The 12,747-nt window shown below is 41.3% G+C and overlaps 3 protein-coding genes across 3 annotated transcripts; 1 reads left to right on the top strand and 2 right to left on the bottom strand.

Annotated features, from left to right (window-relative positions):
- Nucleotides 1-395: 395 nt before the first annotated feature.
- Nucleotides 396-4,004, bottom strand: LOC116037253 (leucine-rich repeat extensin-like protein 5). Its single transcript, XM_036004821.1, has 5 exons — nt 3,599-4,004; nt 3,329-3,469; nt 3,103-3,221; nt 1,978-2,794; nt 396-445 (listed from the first exon to the last, which is right to left on the bottom strand). Exons 1-5 carry the CDS (start codon nt 3,894-3,896, stop codon nt 396-398), a joined length of 1,425 nt encoding a protein of 474 aa, XP_035860714.1. The 5' UTR covers nt 3,897-4,004.
- A 691-nt stretch (nt 4,005-4,695) lies between these two features.
- Nucleotides 4,696-8,384, top strand: LOC118495770. Its single transcript, XM_036004820.1, has 10 exons — nt 4,696-5,131; nt 5,443-5,534; nt 5,686-5,744; nt 5,874-6,002; nt 6,094-6,186; nt 6,273-6,499; nt 6,640-6,701; nt 6,862-7,040; nt 7,604-7,719; nt 8,381-8,384. The coding sequence occupies exons 2-10, from the start codon at nt 5,516-5,518 to the stop codon at nt 8,382-8,384; spliced, it is 888 nt and encodes a 295-aa protein (XP_035860713.1). The 5' UTR covers nt 4,696-5,131; nt 5,443-5,515.
- A 1,310-nt stretch (nt 8,385-9,694) lies between these two features.
- Nucleotides 9,695-12,049, bottom strand: LOC116037250. The gene is made up of 6 exons (XM_036004951.1): nt 11,644-12,049; nt 11,374-11,514; nt 11,157-11,275; nt 10,725-10,853; nt 10,454-10,514; nt 9,695-9,961 (listed from the first exon to the last, which is right to left on the bottom strand). Exons 1-6 carry the CDS (start codon nt 11,939-11,941, stop codon nt 9,798-9,800), a joined length of 912 nt encoding a protein of 303 aa, XP_035860844.1. The 5' UTR covers nt 11,942-12,049; the 3' UTR covers nt 9,695-9,797.
- Nucleotides 12,050-12,747: the final 698 nt, after the last annotated feature.

The following is a 12,747-nucleotide window of genomic DNA, read 5'->3' as shown; positions in this document are numbered from 1 at the left end:
CCATACCTGGAGTTTAGTAGTCCTTCTCTGAACATTCTTTATCTTTTCTATATATTGTAATTTATACAGACCGAACTTGTAAATTCAGGATGAGTTCTTACCCAGGACTTATATAATGGTAGAAATGAGTAAATGAGTGTACAGGTAATATAGCAATGAGAAAGATAACACAAAATCTACCAGTCTAAGGCTATATGGTGTTTTTATGCTGTACAGATTGTAAAGCCTTGAGGCAAATGTGTAATTTTGGACTCTTACACTTGGATATTAAATGTATTGCTTTTACTGCAGACATCTTTTCCTTTAAAGGATTCAGGAGATCACTTTATGTCCAGCAGTTTCAAGAATGTATTATAGCTACTTCTACTGTACATGTATCAAACAAGTCCATCAGCTTAATGCTGTTTGAATATTCGGTCATAGTTACTCTTCTGGATCTGGTGGCCTAAGCAAAAATGGGACAACGCACAAAAACCAATACAGTAGGTACAGTGTGCTGGAAATGCAGGGGCCCCTCATTTTTTGGCTTCTCCATTTCATAGAAGTGGCCCAGTTGTAATGTAAAGTTTATAACAGCCAGTCCTTTTCACATCTGCTAAACTGAGTTATTTGAGAAATCTAAACTGAAAAAAGAAATACAACCATGTCTTTCAGTAAAGACTGTGCACACGCCCAACACTACTATCCTAACCAAAAGTTAGTTAATGCCAATAAGAGGCCCATTCTACAAAACTAGAGGCTGTTCAGATGCCAACAATGATCAATTATATGCATTTGGATTTCATTATTAATAAATTATTCAAACATGATATAACAACCCAACAGCTAAACCCAACATATAACAACCCAACAGCTAAAATCAGAGTGAATGGAGACCTCACTGCCTCCTTCTCCCTTAAGCAGAGTTGAATTCAAGAGTAGAATCAGTTAACGTGAATATCTTATCAAGATTGCTTTACCTCTTTCAAACACTACCTGTTGAGCTGAAAACTGCGCAATTTACAGAATGGGGGAAAAAAAAAAAAAAAACTCATCTAGGTACATATGGAATGGCAAAAAAGATAAAATATAAAACTTTGCAGCTTAAAAGGCGCTGAGACACCAACCAGATTATCGGCCAGTCTGGCGAGGTCAGTGACTCGAGTCTGTTCGGTGTGTTCCGTGCCGTCGTCAGCCGGAGGAGCAGTCAGCCTTCATTTTGTCCAATTTGACATGTTGAATCAATGGGTGGGCAGTCGGACTCAATGGCCAATCTGATTGTTGGAGTGCTAACCCGGAAATGACGAGCGCCTCTCAAAATCTGACAAAAATCTTTTAAACGGACCTTTGTTGATCTAAAATGAAGACCGATTCAGCAACTGCATGGCCTATACCTTATGCCTATTAAGACAGTGGTAATGGACAATTGCGCTTCCAACCTGTAGGGAAACCGAAGTGGGAAAAGTTATTTAGTGTTGCTTTAATGCCGATAAGAGGCCCATTCGACAAACTAGAGGCTGTTCAGATGCCAAAGATCAATTTCATATTGATGTGTGAAAGTGAAATGGTACATTGTATGTCAGCACAATTTTCTGTAAAAAGGAAAAGCTCAGTTGGTCAAGAGTAAAGCCTTTTAATATCTGTTCCTCATGTAGACATGCAGCGCCACATCATTTCTGGGGTAGTTGAGGGTTAACAAGTATAAAGAACTGACGGTCATTTATTTAAACCATGTATTAGAATGTTTTTTAGCAGGGTAGCCTGAGTAAGGGTGATAGAAAGGAGGAAGATGAGGAAATTGAAGGTGAACTTGTTGATGTTGATCCGTTTTCTTAGTTTCTGGCTCAGGAGTTGGATATCGGGGATTGAAAGGATATCGAGGAAAGTGGACATGGGGTCGTCCAGGGAGAGCCGTTGGTAGTGTCTTCGTCTCTGGCTCAGGAGTTGGATATGGAAAAGGATATGGAGCAGAGGGAGAGTGGACATGTGGCCCTTTACGGCAATCAGTTTCCTCCGTTGTAGGAGTTTCCATTGTTTCTGGCTCAGGAGTTGGATATTGGGGATTGAAAGGATATCGGGGATCAAAAGGATATCGAGGAAAGTGGACATGGTGTCGTCCAGGGAGAGCTGGTGGTGGTGTCGTCGTCTCTGGCTCAAGAATTGGATATTGGGGATTGAAAGGATATCGGGGATCCAAAGGATATCGAGGAAAGTGGACATGGTGTCGTCCAGGGAGAGCTGGTGGTGTCGTCTCTGGCTCAAGAGTTGGATATTGGGGATTGAAAGGATATCGGGGATCAAAAGGATATCGAGGAAAGTGGACATGGTGTCGTCCAGGGAGAGCCGGTGGTGGCATCATCTCTGGCTCAAGAGTTGGATATTGGGGATTGAAAGGATATTGAGGAAAGTGGACATGGTGTCGTCCAGGGAGAGCTGGTGGTGTCGTCGTCGTCTCTGGCTCAAGAGTTGGATATTGGGGATTGAAAGGATATCGAGGAAAGTGGACATGGTGTCGTCCAGGGAGAGCCGGTGGTGGTGTCATCTCTGGCTCAGGAGTTGGATATTGGGGATTGAAAGGATATCGGGGATCAAAAGGATATCGAGGAAAGTGGACATTGTGTCGTCCAGGGAGAGCTAGTGGTGGTGCTGTCGTCGTCTCTGGCTCAAGAGTTGGATATTGGGGATTGAAAGCATATGGAGGAAAGAAATGTGGTAGACCTTGTGGTGGGTAGAAATGATGAGGAACTGGAGGTTTGGGACACCAGAGTGAGAATGGATTTCCCTGCCAACGCATAGGGAGCACATAACTTCCAACCTTGGGGAGGAGAAATCAGAAATCAGTTACAGTCCATCTACAGGTTGGCTTGAGTCATCAATTACTGATTTAGTCTTATCAAATGAGAAAATAGTGTATCAAGTTACTCTTGTACTTCTAATACAAGACAACACGTTGAAACACTGGAACCATTTAATGGCATTTTTGCTTGAATGATTTAAGTGATTATCAAATAAGTTGCAAATTTCAACAAATCATTTAAGCCCTTGTTACACCATTGCCAGGATTAGCCACTGGTTGTCAAACACCATTCTGAGTATAGCAACATTAGCATTAAACAGCATTACCTCTTGAACCATGTTGCAGCCATCATAGGGAACCAACATGACAAGCCAAAGGGAGTTCCTCCGCATGCTGTAGCCACAGGTGGAAGGGACTTGGGACAGATGTATTGGAGGTGCATTTGCTGTGCGGAAAGAAAATCTCAGTGAGAATATGCAATAATTGGTGGGAATACCTACATTATACAGTTTTAAGTAGGTTTTAGATATTATAGATAATGATTAGAATTACATTGTTCCACAGCAAACTGTGAAGCTCCTGGTCCCACTGCTCTGAACTTTAACTGGTCCCAACCACACTGCAAGGAGGGCGACATGCGCTTCCACGCTGCTTCTCTGGAACCAACATTTTGTGTTCCTTCTTCCACCCAGCCTGAAAGGGGACGCTGGGATTATTTTACGTTGCGATTTGTGGTAAACGGAGTAACTTACTTAAACTTTGTCAAATTCAGTCAGATAGAAATTGAACACTTCAATACGGTCAAAGTTAAAAGATGTTTACCTGCAAAATCGGCTTGATATGCAGCGTCCTCCTCTACAGAAGCGTTTGAGGACGAGTTATTGGTCCGGTCTATGACTTGTGACCCAAGTCCTGACCCTTCCTCAAAAACTCTCCCGAACACAATTTTCCCCTCTTTGAAACCTATCCTTCTGGCTGCATCGGCTTCTTTTCGCCACTCTGGTTTCTTCGATCGATTACAGTCTACCGTTTGCGCCAAATAACACGTCAGAATAACAGCTGCGGCCAAGTAAACAGTAGCGCTCTTCCCTTTTCCTTTACACATTATTCTGTTGCACATGATTTCTGGCAATGAGACGAGCTGATAGAGTCTGCTTTGCCGCAGCTTTTTTGAGCTGGAACGTTCTCTGCGAGCGGCTGCTGCAACAACTATCCAAAAGCGGCCACAGGTGGGCTCATTGATGTGGTTCTCTAATCAACTGACATTCGTTTCACCTGGGTAATGTCAAGGTTGCTATCAGAGACAGGAAGGTACAAAGGGTGAGCTGGTTATTTTAAGGTTTCATTATCAATGTTGGTTTCCCAGTTCAGAACCAGATTTATCTCACTTATAAATACATACATAAATAAAAGTAGACTACTGGAGAGGCCTAACTGAGGGGGCACAACCACTCTGCCATCTTTGGGACAATTACATTAAAGCATGTTTAACTGCATGAAAATGTGGATGGCAAAGTGTGTAAAAGAGGGGTTTGAAACAGAGTAGAAAAGCACAGTCCTTTACAAAACCTTAAAAAAAACCCATCAAATATAAACCTTATGAACTTTGAAGATGGCTGTGTTCTCCTTTACCATTTACATAAAGATTACTTGGTAGAGCTTAAAAGATCATTCTTTACCTAAGATGAAGATGATGTAATATGACCATGAAATGGACCTTGAGATTATATTGTTTTGTAAACCAATAATGAACTCTGAAGCTCAACTTTTGAGCCAACAGTTGCCTAGGCTTAGTCAGGAAAGCAATGGGAATTTGAACATGTACAGCTCCATGACAACTGGCCAAACTTCATCTGCAGAGGAAGCTCTAGAACAGCTACCAAATGGACCTTGAGGTGAGGTAGTTTTGTCCTTTGTCTCCATATCGACTGAAACATTACTGATCTGATTCTGGCATCAGAACCTGTTTTTATTCATTTAAATTTAGAAATACCAGTCACACATTCAAACTCAAATAAATAGCACTGGATGACTACATTTACATATTAAAAGGTCTAATTTAGATAGATTCAAAAATAAATCCAGATTCAGTCTAACAAGATTTGAAATTGTATCTTTTTTTCTTTTTTTTTTTTAAACTAAAGCCTTGACATAAAGTGAACTTCTTTTCTGCAGACCACATTGATGGAGACTACAGTCAGCACTGTGACAGTATTATATAGTATATTGTAATTGTGTTTCATAATATTCGTGGGTATTTAAACCAGTCAGCCAGTGGCCAAAATGCTAGTACGTTTACACATTGCTATTTCATCTCCAAGGTTACTGACAACACAGCAAGTGGGACTCATTGAGGTGAGTGCATTACTGTACAATGTGTGTACTTTGTGTTTTTGTAGGTGTGCTATTTTTTATTGTAATATATCCCACTCAAATTAAGCTCTAAATCCAATATAGTAAATACATTTAATAGGTGTATTGCTTTACCTCATATTTGGTTTTTTTAGTCAGTCTGACCTTTGGCTGTCTCCTTATACATTATAATTGATTACATATTTTGGAAAATATAAAACTGATTAAATGTATGTGAGTGTAATAGAGATATAATGTGGTTTAGAATCTGAGATATTTTTCATGTGATTGCTTCCTAATCTATTTTACTGTAGCCTATACTGTATATTCACCTTCAGGAGGAAAGAACACAGTAACTTTACTCCAGTCAGAAGGACAAACAAAAAGATGAGGTCCGGCTCTTCCTGTGAGTCTGCTCCGTCACAATTAAAATAAATGAATGGATTATTAGAAAATAAAGCTTAAATCTTTAGGTTCCTACCGTTTTCACGCCACTGTTTACTCTTAGTAGTAGGACTTGATCCAACGATGCAACAGTAACTTTTGTTTACCATTAGATGCTGCCGCTACATTAGAGCATGATCTCAATGTGCCACTATCGGTCCTGGATGACCACGTAAGACAGATCAAGTAGTAGACAATACACAATCATTTTTCCTTTTCAGCTCTGTTTTTTAATCAATACATGTGTAATTTATTATAGTTTTACTTCATTTGATTTGTGTTTTTCTCTGGGTTTGGTAAGAGGACACCAGAGGGCTGTCCACAGTCTGTCAGTGACCCACCCACCTATTGTATCAGAGCAGCAGGAGTTCTGAGGTACAATCGGGAGTCTGACAACCACAGGATAAACTTAATAACCATTCTTCCAGAGGTACAAAGATCACATTTCTATTGGAAATTCCCATACAGAAACATGGCTTATTATGTTACTGATTAGACCAATTTAACACTCTGTTGTCCAGTCCCAGCTTCTGACAGAATACCCAGTGAGATGTGAATACTGTGGACAAAAGGCCCAACCTTCACTGGATCTTACATGGGCACAGGGGCCAGAGGTGAGAAAGAAAGTCAATAAACAAATTTCCCAAATGTACCTGATGCACTGCTGACCTCCTTGCATCCTCTTTTGTGTCCATCTTAGACCGCGCCACTGTTCTGCTGTGTCCAGCGGCAGCAGCTGTGTAAGATGCTGGGGAAGTGGAGGCGTTTGGTTGAGAGGAGATGTGACCTGAGGGCTAGTACTCCAACATCATCATCATCATCATCATCAGGAGAACAGTCAGCCACAGAGATGAAGGAGCTTCTCTTCCAAGGCAAAAAGATGGAGGATTACAACAAGTTTATCCTGGACTTACCGATTGGACTTGGGTACAAATTTGTATCTTAAAATGTCTTTGTTTTTTCTAATCCAACACACAGAAACACAAATATAGTGAAATTATAATGCTAATACATAAAACTTTACAGAATTAAAGTCAAGAGCAATGTGATCTGTATGCTTATTTTAGAGAACACTCAGAATTGAGGATCTACGAGGATTACTCAATCCAATTACCTGTAGCAGAAACCTGTGAGTAACGGCTCAGTAAGCAACATACAAGTTGACAGCTTTAAATCTGGTCATGACAAACAGAAATGAACTGGCATGTGCAAAATGTATCTATGTGACTTTAGATTATGACTTTAAATAGCTCTCTGAGACTGATAGTTTGTTCTGTGCTATTGTTTAGTTGCCCCAACATCAAAGGTCCTCAGCTTCCGGCTCTCTTGTGCTCCAGGACAAGGATGCTGGACAGTGTATCCTTGTAGCGCAACTGAGAAGCACTTGAAAATAAAAGAGCAAGAGGAGCAGGTGTTAGTCCCTTTTTGTGACCACAAGCCACTTCAGTTTGGCATATGTCATTATCAGGTATACCAGCAAATTAGTTTTCCTTTATTAAAGCCATTATACCTTGCCTTAATTGACGTATAACAAATAATCATAATTTCTTTGAACAGAAGTCATGAGTCTACAAATATGTATAGCCTATTAATTATCTTTGCACATGAATATAAACACTGCCCCCATGTGGCCACACTGTGTCTGATCAGTGCATAAAACCCCAACCACACAATAGCTGTACTTAACAATGTAAGCTTTTTGTTATTGTGAATAGGCAAAATATTTATGATTATAACCATGTATGGCTATTAAAGGGTTACTCCAGCAATTTGTGTTTCGTAAGTTAGACAACAGACAGATTTTCAAAAAGATTGGTCAAAATCGGAGCAGCAGAGGCCGAGATATCCTCCTGATTTCTGGTCCCTACTTACATTTTCCATAATGCAGTAGCTTCTTTTGTTAGACTCTCTGCGCCTGCTAAATGCACCCACCTTTTCCACACACCATCATTTTGTAATGGAGGCTTTCTGTTATGAATTTGTGGTCAACATGAACATCTTTTGACCTTGTTTAATTTTATATGTTCACAGGATGGAGCAGAATTTCTCAAGAAGTATTACTCCAATGGCCTGACATTTCTTATTGTGTTCCCTGATGGCTCTGCTCAGGTCTTGAAAACAATTGTTCAAACTTTAAAGATGAGAAAGTTTGTAATTTCTGTATTGGTGTTTGATGCTAGTGTTTTTATTCTGTGTGACTGTGTGTTATCTAGATCAGTGGTTCCCAACCTTTTTTCCTTGGCGCCCCCCCCCCTACTTATGTATAAGAAAAGCTGAGCCCCCCCTCCGAAACCGAAGTTGAGGTAACTGTCCCTTACTTTCTTTTTTGATACAGAGGAGTTATCAGCACTTTTACGTTTCTCCGCCATGTTTCATTCATAAAATAGTGATGCCGTGGCGGCAGGAAAAACGAGGATGATAGCAGCTAGCAGCTGACCTGATGACAGCAAGGGTCCCAGGTCAAGAGGTCCCAGAGGTTTGGCCTACTAAGTAGCCTGCCTACAAGTTTAAGTGAGAACAAAAATATATAGTTTTTATACAGACTTTTGTATACATTATATATTCTAGTGTATTATCATAATTTCTTTAACATGTGCAAATATTTTTTTTTTACCTCAACCTCAAACCAGATAAAGACTCGCGCCCCCCCTGTGATCTTTGCCGCCCCCCGGACCCCAGGTTGGGAACCACTGATCTAGATGACAATTGTTCATAATGTTTGGCTGCACTGAGCCTGTTTTGAGACGTGTGTGAAGAGTTGTGTTGCTTGGAATGAGTTTTGCAGGTGATGTGAACTGTTTTGCTCAGGTGACTGTTGGTAGTGCAGACCGTAGTTGGAGTTTTGCACATGTGGCTTCAGTTGTGACCAGTGTCGTTTAGCAATCGAAAAAAACTGTCAAGGAGGAGCTGAGGAGTTAGATCTTTAGATCTGAGTTTGTGTTGGCAGCCAGGATTAGGATCAACACGGCCCTTCGCCATCTCAACCAGTACCTGATGACACCCTCACATCCCCGGCTGCCGAAGACAAGCCCCTCACCTCCAAGCTTTTCAGTCTAATGAGAATTAACTTAGCTTAAATGTTTATCCTATGGATGAAGAAAGAGCCTTCATCCATAGGTCCCTTCAGTCTTTGATGTACCATTAATAAAGTACACAGTGACGCGATAACAGCAACGATGCTATGACATAAAGACAGTCGCACTCAAAATAGTTTAATTTTTGAATTTGATACCACGGTAACTGAAAGGCAATCAGAGGGACAACATATCAAACACTAGCATAAAAGCAATGTTTTTTCAGGAGGTATGATGGCATTTACATCACAATACTGCACCGTTTTGTGGACTGTCTTACACTTCACTTTCCTGTTGGATATTAAATGTATTGCTTTTACTGCAGACATTTTCCTTTAAGGATTCAGGAGATCACTTATGTCCAGTAGTTTTAAGAATTATAGCTACTTCTACATGTATCAAATAAGTCCATCAGCTTAATGCTGTTTGAATATTCGGTCATAGTTACTCTTCTGGATCTGGTGGCCTAAGCAAAGATGGGACAACGCACAAAAACCAATACAGTAGGTACAGTGTGTTGGAAATGCAGTGGTGCCCTTCATTTGTTGGCTTCTCCATTTCATAGAAGTGGCCCAGTTTTAATGTAAAGTTTATAACAGCCAGTCCTTTTCACATCTGCTAAACTGAGTTATTTGAGAAATCTAACTTACAACCAAGTCCTTCAGTAAAGCTTGTACACAAGCACAACACTTATCCTAACCAAAAGTTAGTTAAAGCAACACTAAAGGACTTTTCCCACTTCAGTCCCCCTACAGGTTGGAAGCGGAATGGTCCATTACATTATGCAAGTATGCCAGATCGGGTAGCAGATCTGTAGTTTGAATGAGAAACATTAAGACAGTGGTAATGGACAATTGCGCTTCCAACCTGTAGGGAAACCGAAGCGGGAAAAGTTATTTAGTGTTGCTTTAATGCCGATAAGTGGCCCATTCGACAAACTAGAGGCTGTTCAGATGCCAACAAAGATCAATTTCATATTGATGTGTGAAAGTGAAATGGTACATTGTATGTCCGCACAATTTTCTGTAAAAAGGAAAAGCTCAGTTGGTCAAGAGTAAAGCCTTTTAATATCTGTTCCTCATGTAGACATGCAGCGCCACATAATTTCTGGGGTAGTTGAGGGTTAACAAGCATAAAGAACTGACGGTCATTTATTTAAACCATTTATTAGAATGTTTTTTAACAGGGTAGCCTGAGTAAGGGTGATAGAAAGGAGGAAGATGAGGAAATTTAAGGTGAACTTGATGTTGATGTTGATCTGTTTTCTTAGTTTCTGGCTCAGGAGTTGGATATCGGGGATTGAAAGGATATTGGGGATGGAAAGGATATTGGGGATCGAAAGGATATCGAGGAAAGTGGTCATGGGGTCGTTTAGGGAGAGCCGTTGGTGGCGTCTTCGTCTCTGGCTCAGGAGTTGGATGTCGGGGATCGAAAGGATATTTGGGATCGAAAGGATATCGAGGAAAGTGGACATGGGGTCGTTTAGGGAGAGCCGTTGGTGGCGTCTGCGTCTCTGGCTCAGGAGTTGGATGTCGGGGATCGAAAGGATATTGGGGATCGAAAGGATATTGGGGATCGAAAGGATGTTGAGGAAAGTGGACATGTTGTTCAGGGACCGGTTTTGTCATCTCTGGCTCAGGAGTTGGATGTCGGGGATCGAAAGGATATTTGGGATCGAAAGGATATCGAGGAAAGTGGACATGGTGTTCAGGGAGAGCCATTGGTGGTGTCATCTCTAGCTCAGGAGTTGGATATCGGGGATCGAAAGGATATTTGGGATCGAAAGGATATCGAGGAAAGTGGACATGGTGTTCAGGGAGAGCCGTTGGTGGTGTCATCTCTGGCTCAGGAGTTGGATATTGGGGATTGAAAGATCGGGGACTGAAAGGATATCGAGGAAAGTGGACATGGTGTTGTTCAGGGACCGGTTTTGTCATCTCTGGCTCAGGAATTTGATGTTGGGGATCGAAAGGATATTGGGGATCGAAAGGATATCGAGGAAAGTGGTCATGGGGTCGTTTAGGGAGAGCCGTTGGTGGTGTCTTCGTCTCTGGCTCAGGAGTTGGATGTCGGGGATCGAAAGGATATGGAGGAAAGAAATGTGGTAGACCTTGTGGTGGGTAGAAATGATGAGGAACTGGAGGTTTGGGACACCAGAGTGAGAATGGATTTCCCTGCCAACGCATAGGGAGCACATAACTTCCAACCTTCGGGAGGAGAAAACATCAGAAATCACACGGTTACACTCCCTCAACAGGTTGGCTTGAGTCATCAATTACTGATTTAGTCAAATCAGAAAATAGCGTATCATCAAGTTACACAGTATTTCTAATACAAAACATGTTGAAACACTGGAACTATGCCATTTTGCTTGTATGATTTAAGTTATTATCAAACAAGTTGCAAATTTCAACAAATCATTTAAGCCCTTGTTACACCATTGCCAAGATTAGCCACTGGTTGTCAAACACCATTCTGAGTATAGCAACATTAGCATTAAACAGCATTACCTCTTGAACCATGTTGCAGCCATCATAGGGAACCAACATGACAAGCCAAAGGGAGTTCCTCCGCATGCTGTAGCCACAGGTGGAAGGGACTTGGGACAGATGTATTGGAGGTGCATTTGCTGTGGGGAAAGAAAATCTCAATGAGAATATGCAATAATTGGTGGGAATAACTACATTATACAGTTTTAAGTAGGTTATAGATAATGATTAGAATTACATTGTTCCACAGCAAACTGTGAAGCTCCTGGTCCCACTGCTCTGAACTTTAACTGGTCCCAACCACACTGCAAGGAGGGCGACATGCGCTTCCACGCTGCTTCTCTGGAACCAACATTTTGTGTTCCTTCTTCCACCCAGCCTGAAAGGGGACGCTGGGATTATTTTACGTTGCGATTTGTGGTAAACGGAGTAACTTACTTAAACTTTGTCAAATTCAGTCAGATAGAAATTGAACACTTCAATACGGTCAAAGTTAAAAGATGTTTACCTGCAAAATCGGCTTGATATGCAGCGTCCTCCTCTACAGAAGCGTTTGAGGACGAGTTATTGGTCCGGTCTATGACTTGTGACCCAAGTCCTGACCCTTCCTCAAAAACTCTCCCGAACACAATTTTCCCCTCTTTGAAACCTATCCTTCTGGCTGCATCGGCTTCTTTCCGCCACTCTGGTTTCTTCGATCGATTACAGTCTACCGTTTGCGCCAAATAACACGTCAGAATAACAGCTGCGGCCAAGTAAACAGTAGCGCTCTTCCCTTTTCCTTTACACATTATTCTGTTGCACATGATTTCTGGCAATGAGACGAGCTGATAGAGTCTGCTTTGCCGCAGCTTTTTTGAGCTGGAACGTTCTCTGCGAGCGGCTGCTGCAACAACTATCCAAAAGCGGCCACAGGTGGGCTCATTGATGTGGTTCTCTAATCAACTGACATTCGTTTCACCTGGGTAATGTCAAGGTTGCTATCAGAGACAGGAAGGTACAAAGGGTGAGCTGGTTATTTTAAGGTTTCATTATCAATGTTGGTTTCCCAGTTCAGAACCAGATTTATCTCACTTATAAATACATACATAAATAAAAGTAGACTACTGGAGAGAGGCCTAACTGAGGGGGCACAACCACTCTGCCATCTTTGGGACAATTACATTAAAGCATGTTTAACTGCATGAAAATGTGGATGGCAAAGTGTGTAAAAGAGGGGTTTGAAACAGAGTAGAAAAGCACAGTCCTTTACAAAACCTTAAAAAAAACCCATCAAATATAAACCTTATGAACTTTGAAGATGGCTGTGTTCTCCTTTACCATTTACATAAAGATTACTTGGTAGAGCTTAAAAGATCATTCTTTACCTAAGATGAAGATGATGTAATATGACCATGAAATGGACCTTGAGATTATATTGTTTTGTAAACCAATAATGAACTCTGAAGCTCAACTTTTGAGCCAACAGTTGCCTAGGCTTAGTCAGGAAAGCAATGGGAATTTGAACATGTACAGCTCCATGACAACTGGCCAAACTTCATCTGCAGAGGAAGCTCTAGAACAGCTACCAAATGGACCTTGAGGTGAGGTAGTTTTGTCCTTTGTCTCCATA

This window comes from Sander lucioperca, chromosome 9 (genome assembly GCF_008315115.2).
Source record: "Sander lucioperca isolate FBNREF2018 chromosome 9, SLUC_FBN_1.2, whole genome shotgun sequence".
NCBI classification, from domain to species: domain Eukaryota; kingdom Metazoa; phylum Chordata; class Actinopteri; order Perciformes; family Percidae; genus Sander; species Sander lucioperca.
The sequence above is the reverse complement of the archived record's forward strand: the minus strand, read 5'-3'. Positions and strand labels throughout refer to the sequence as shown.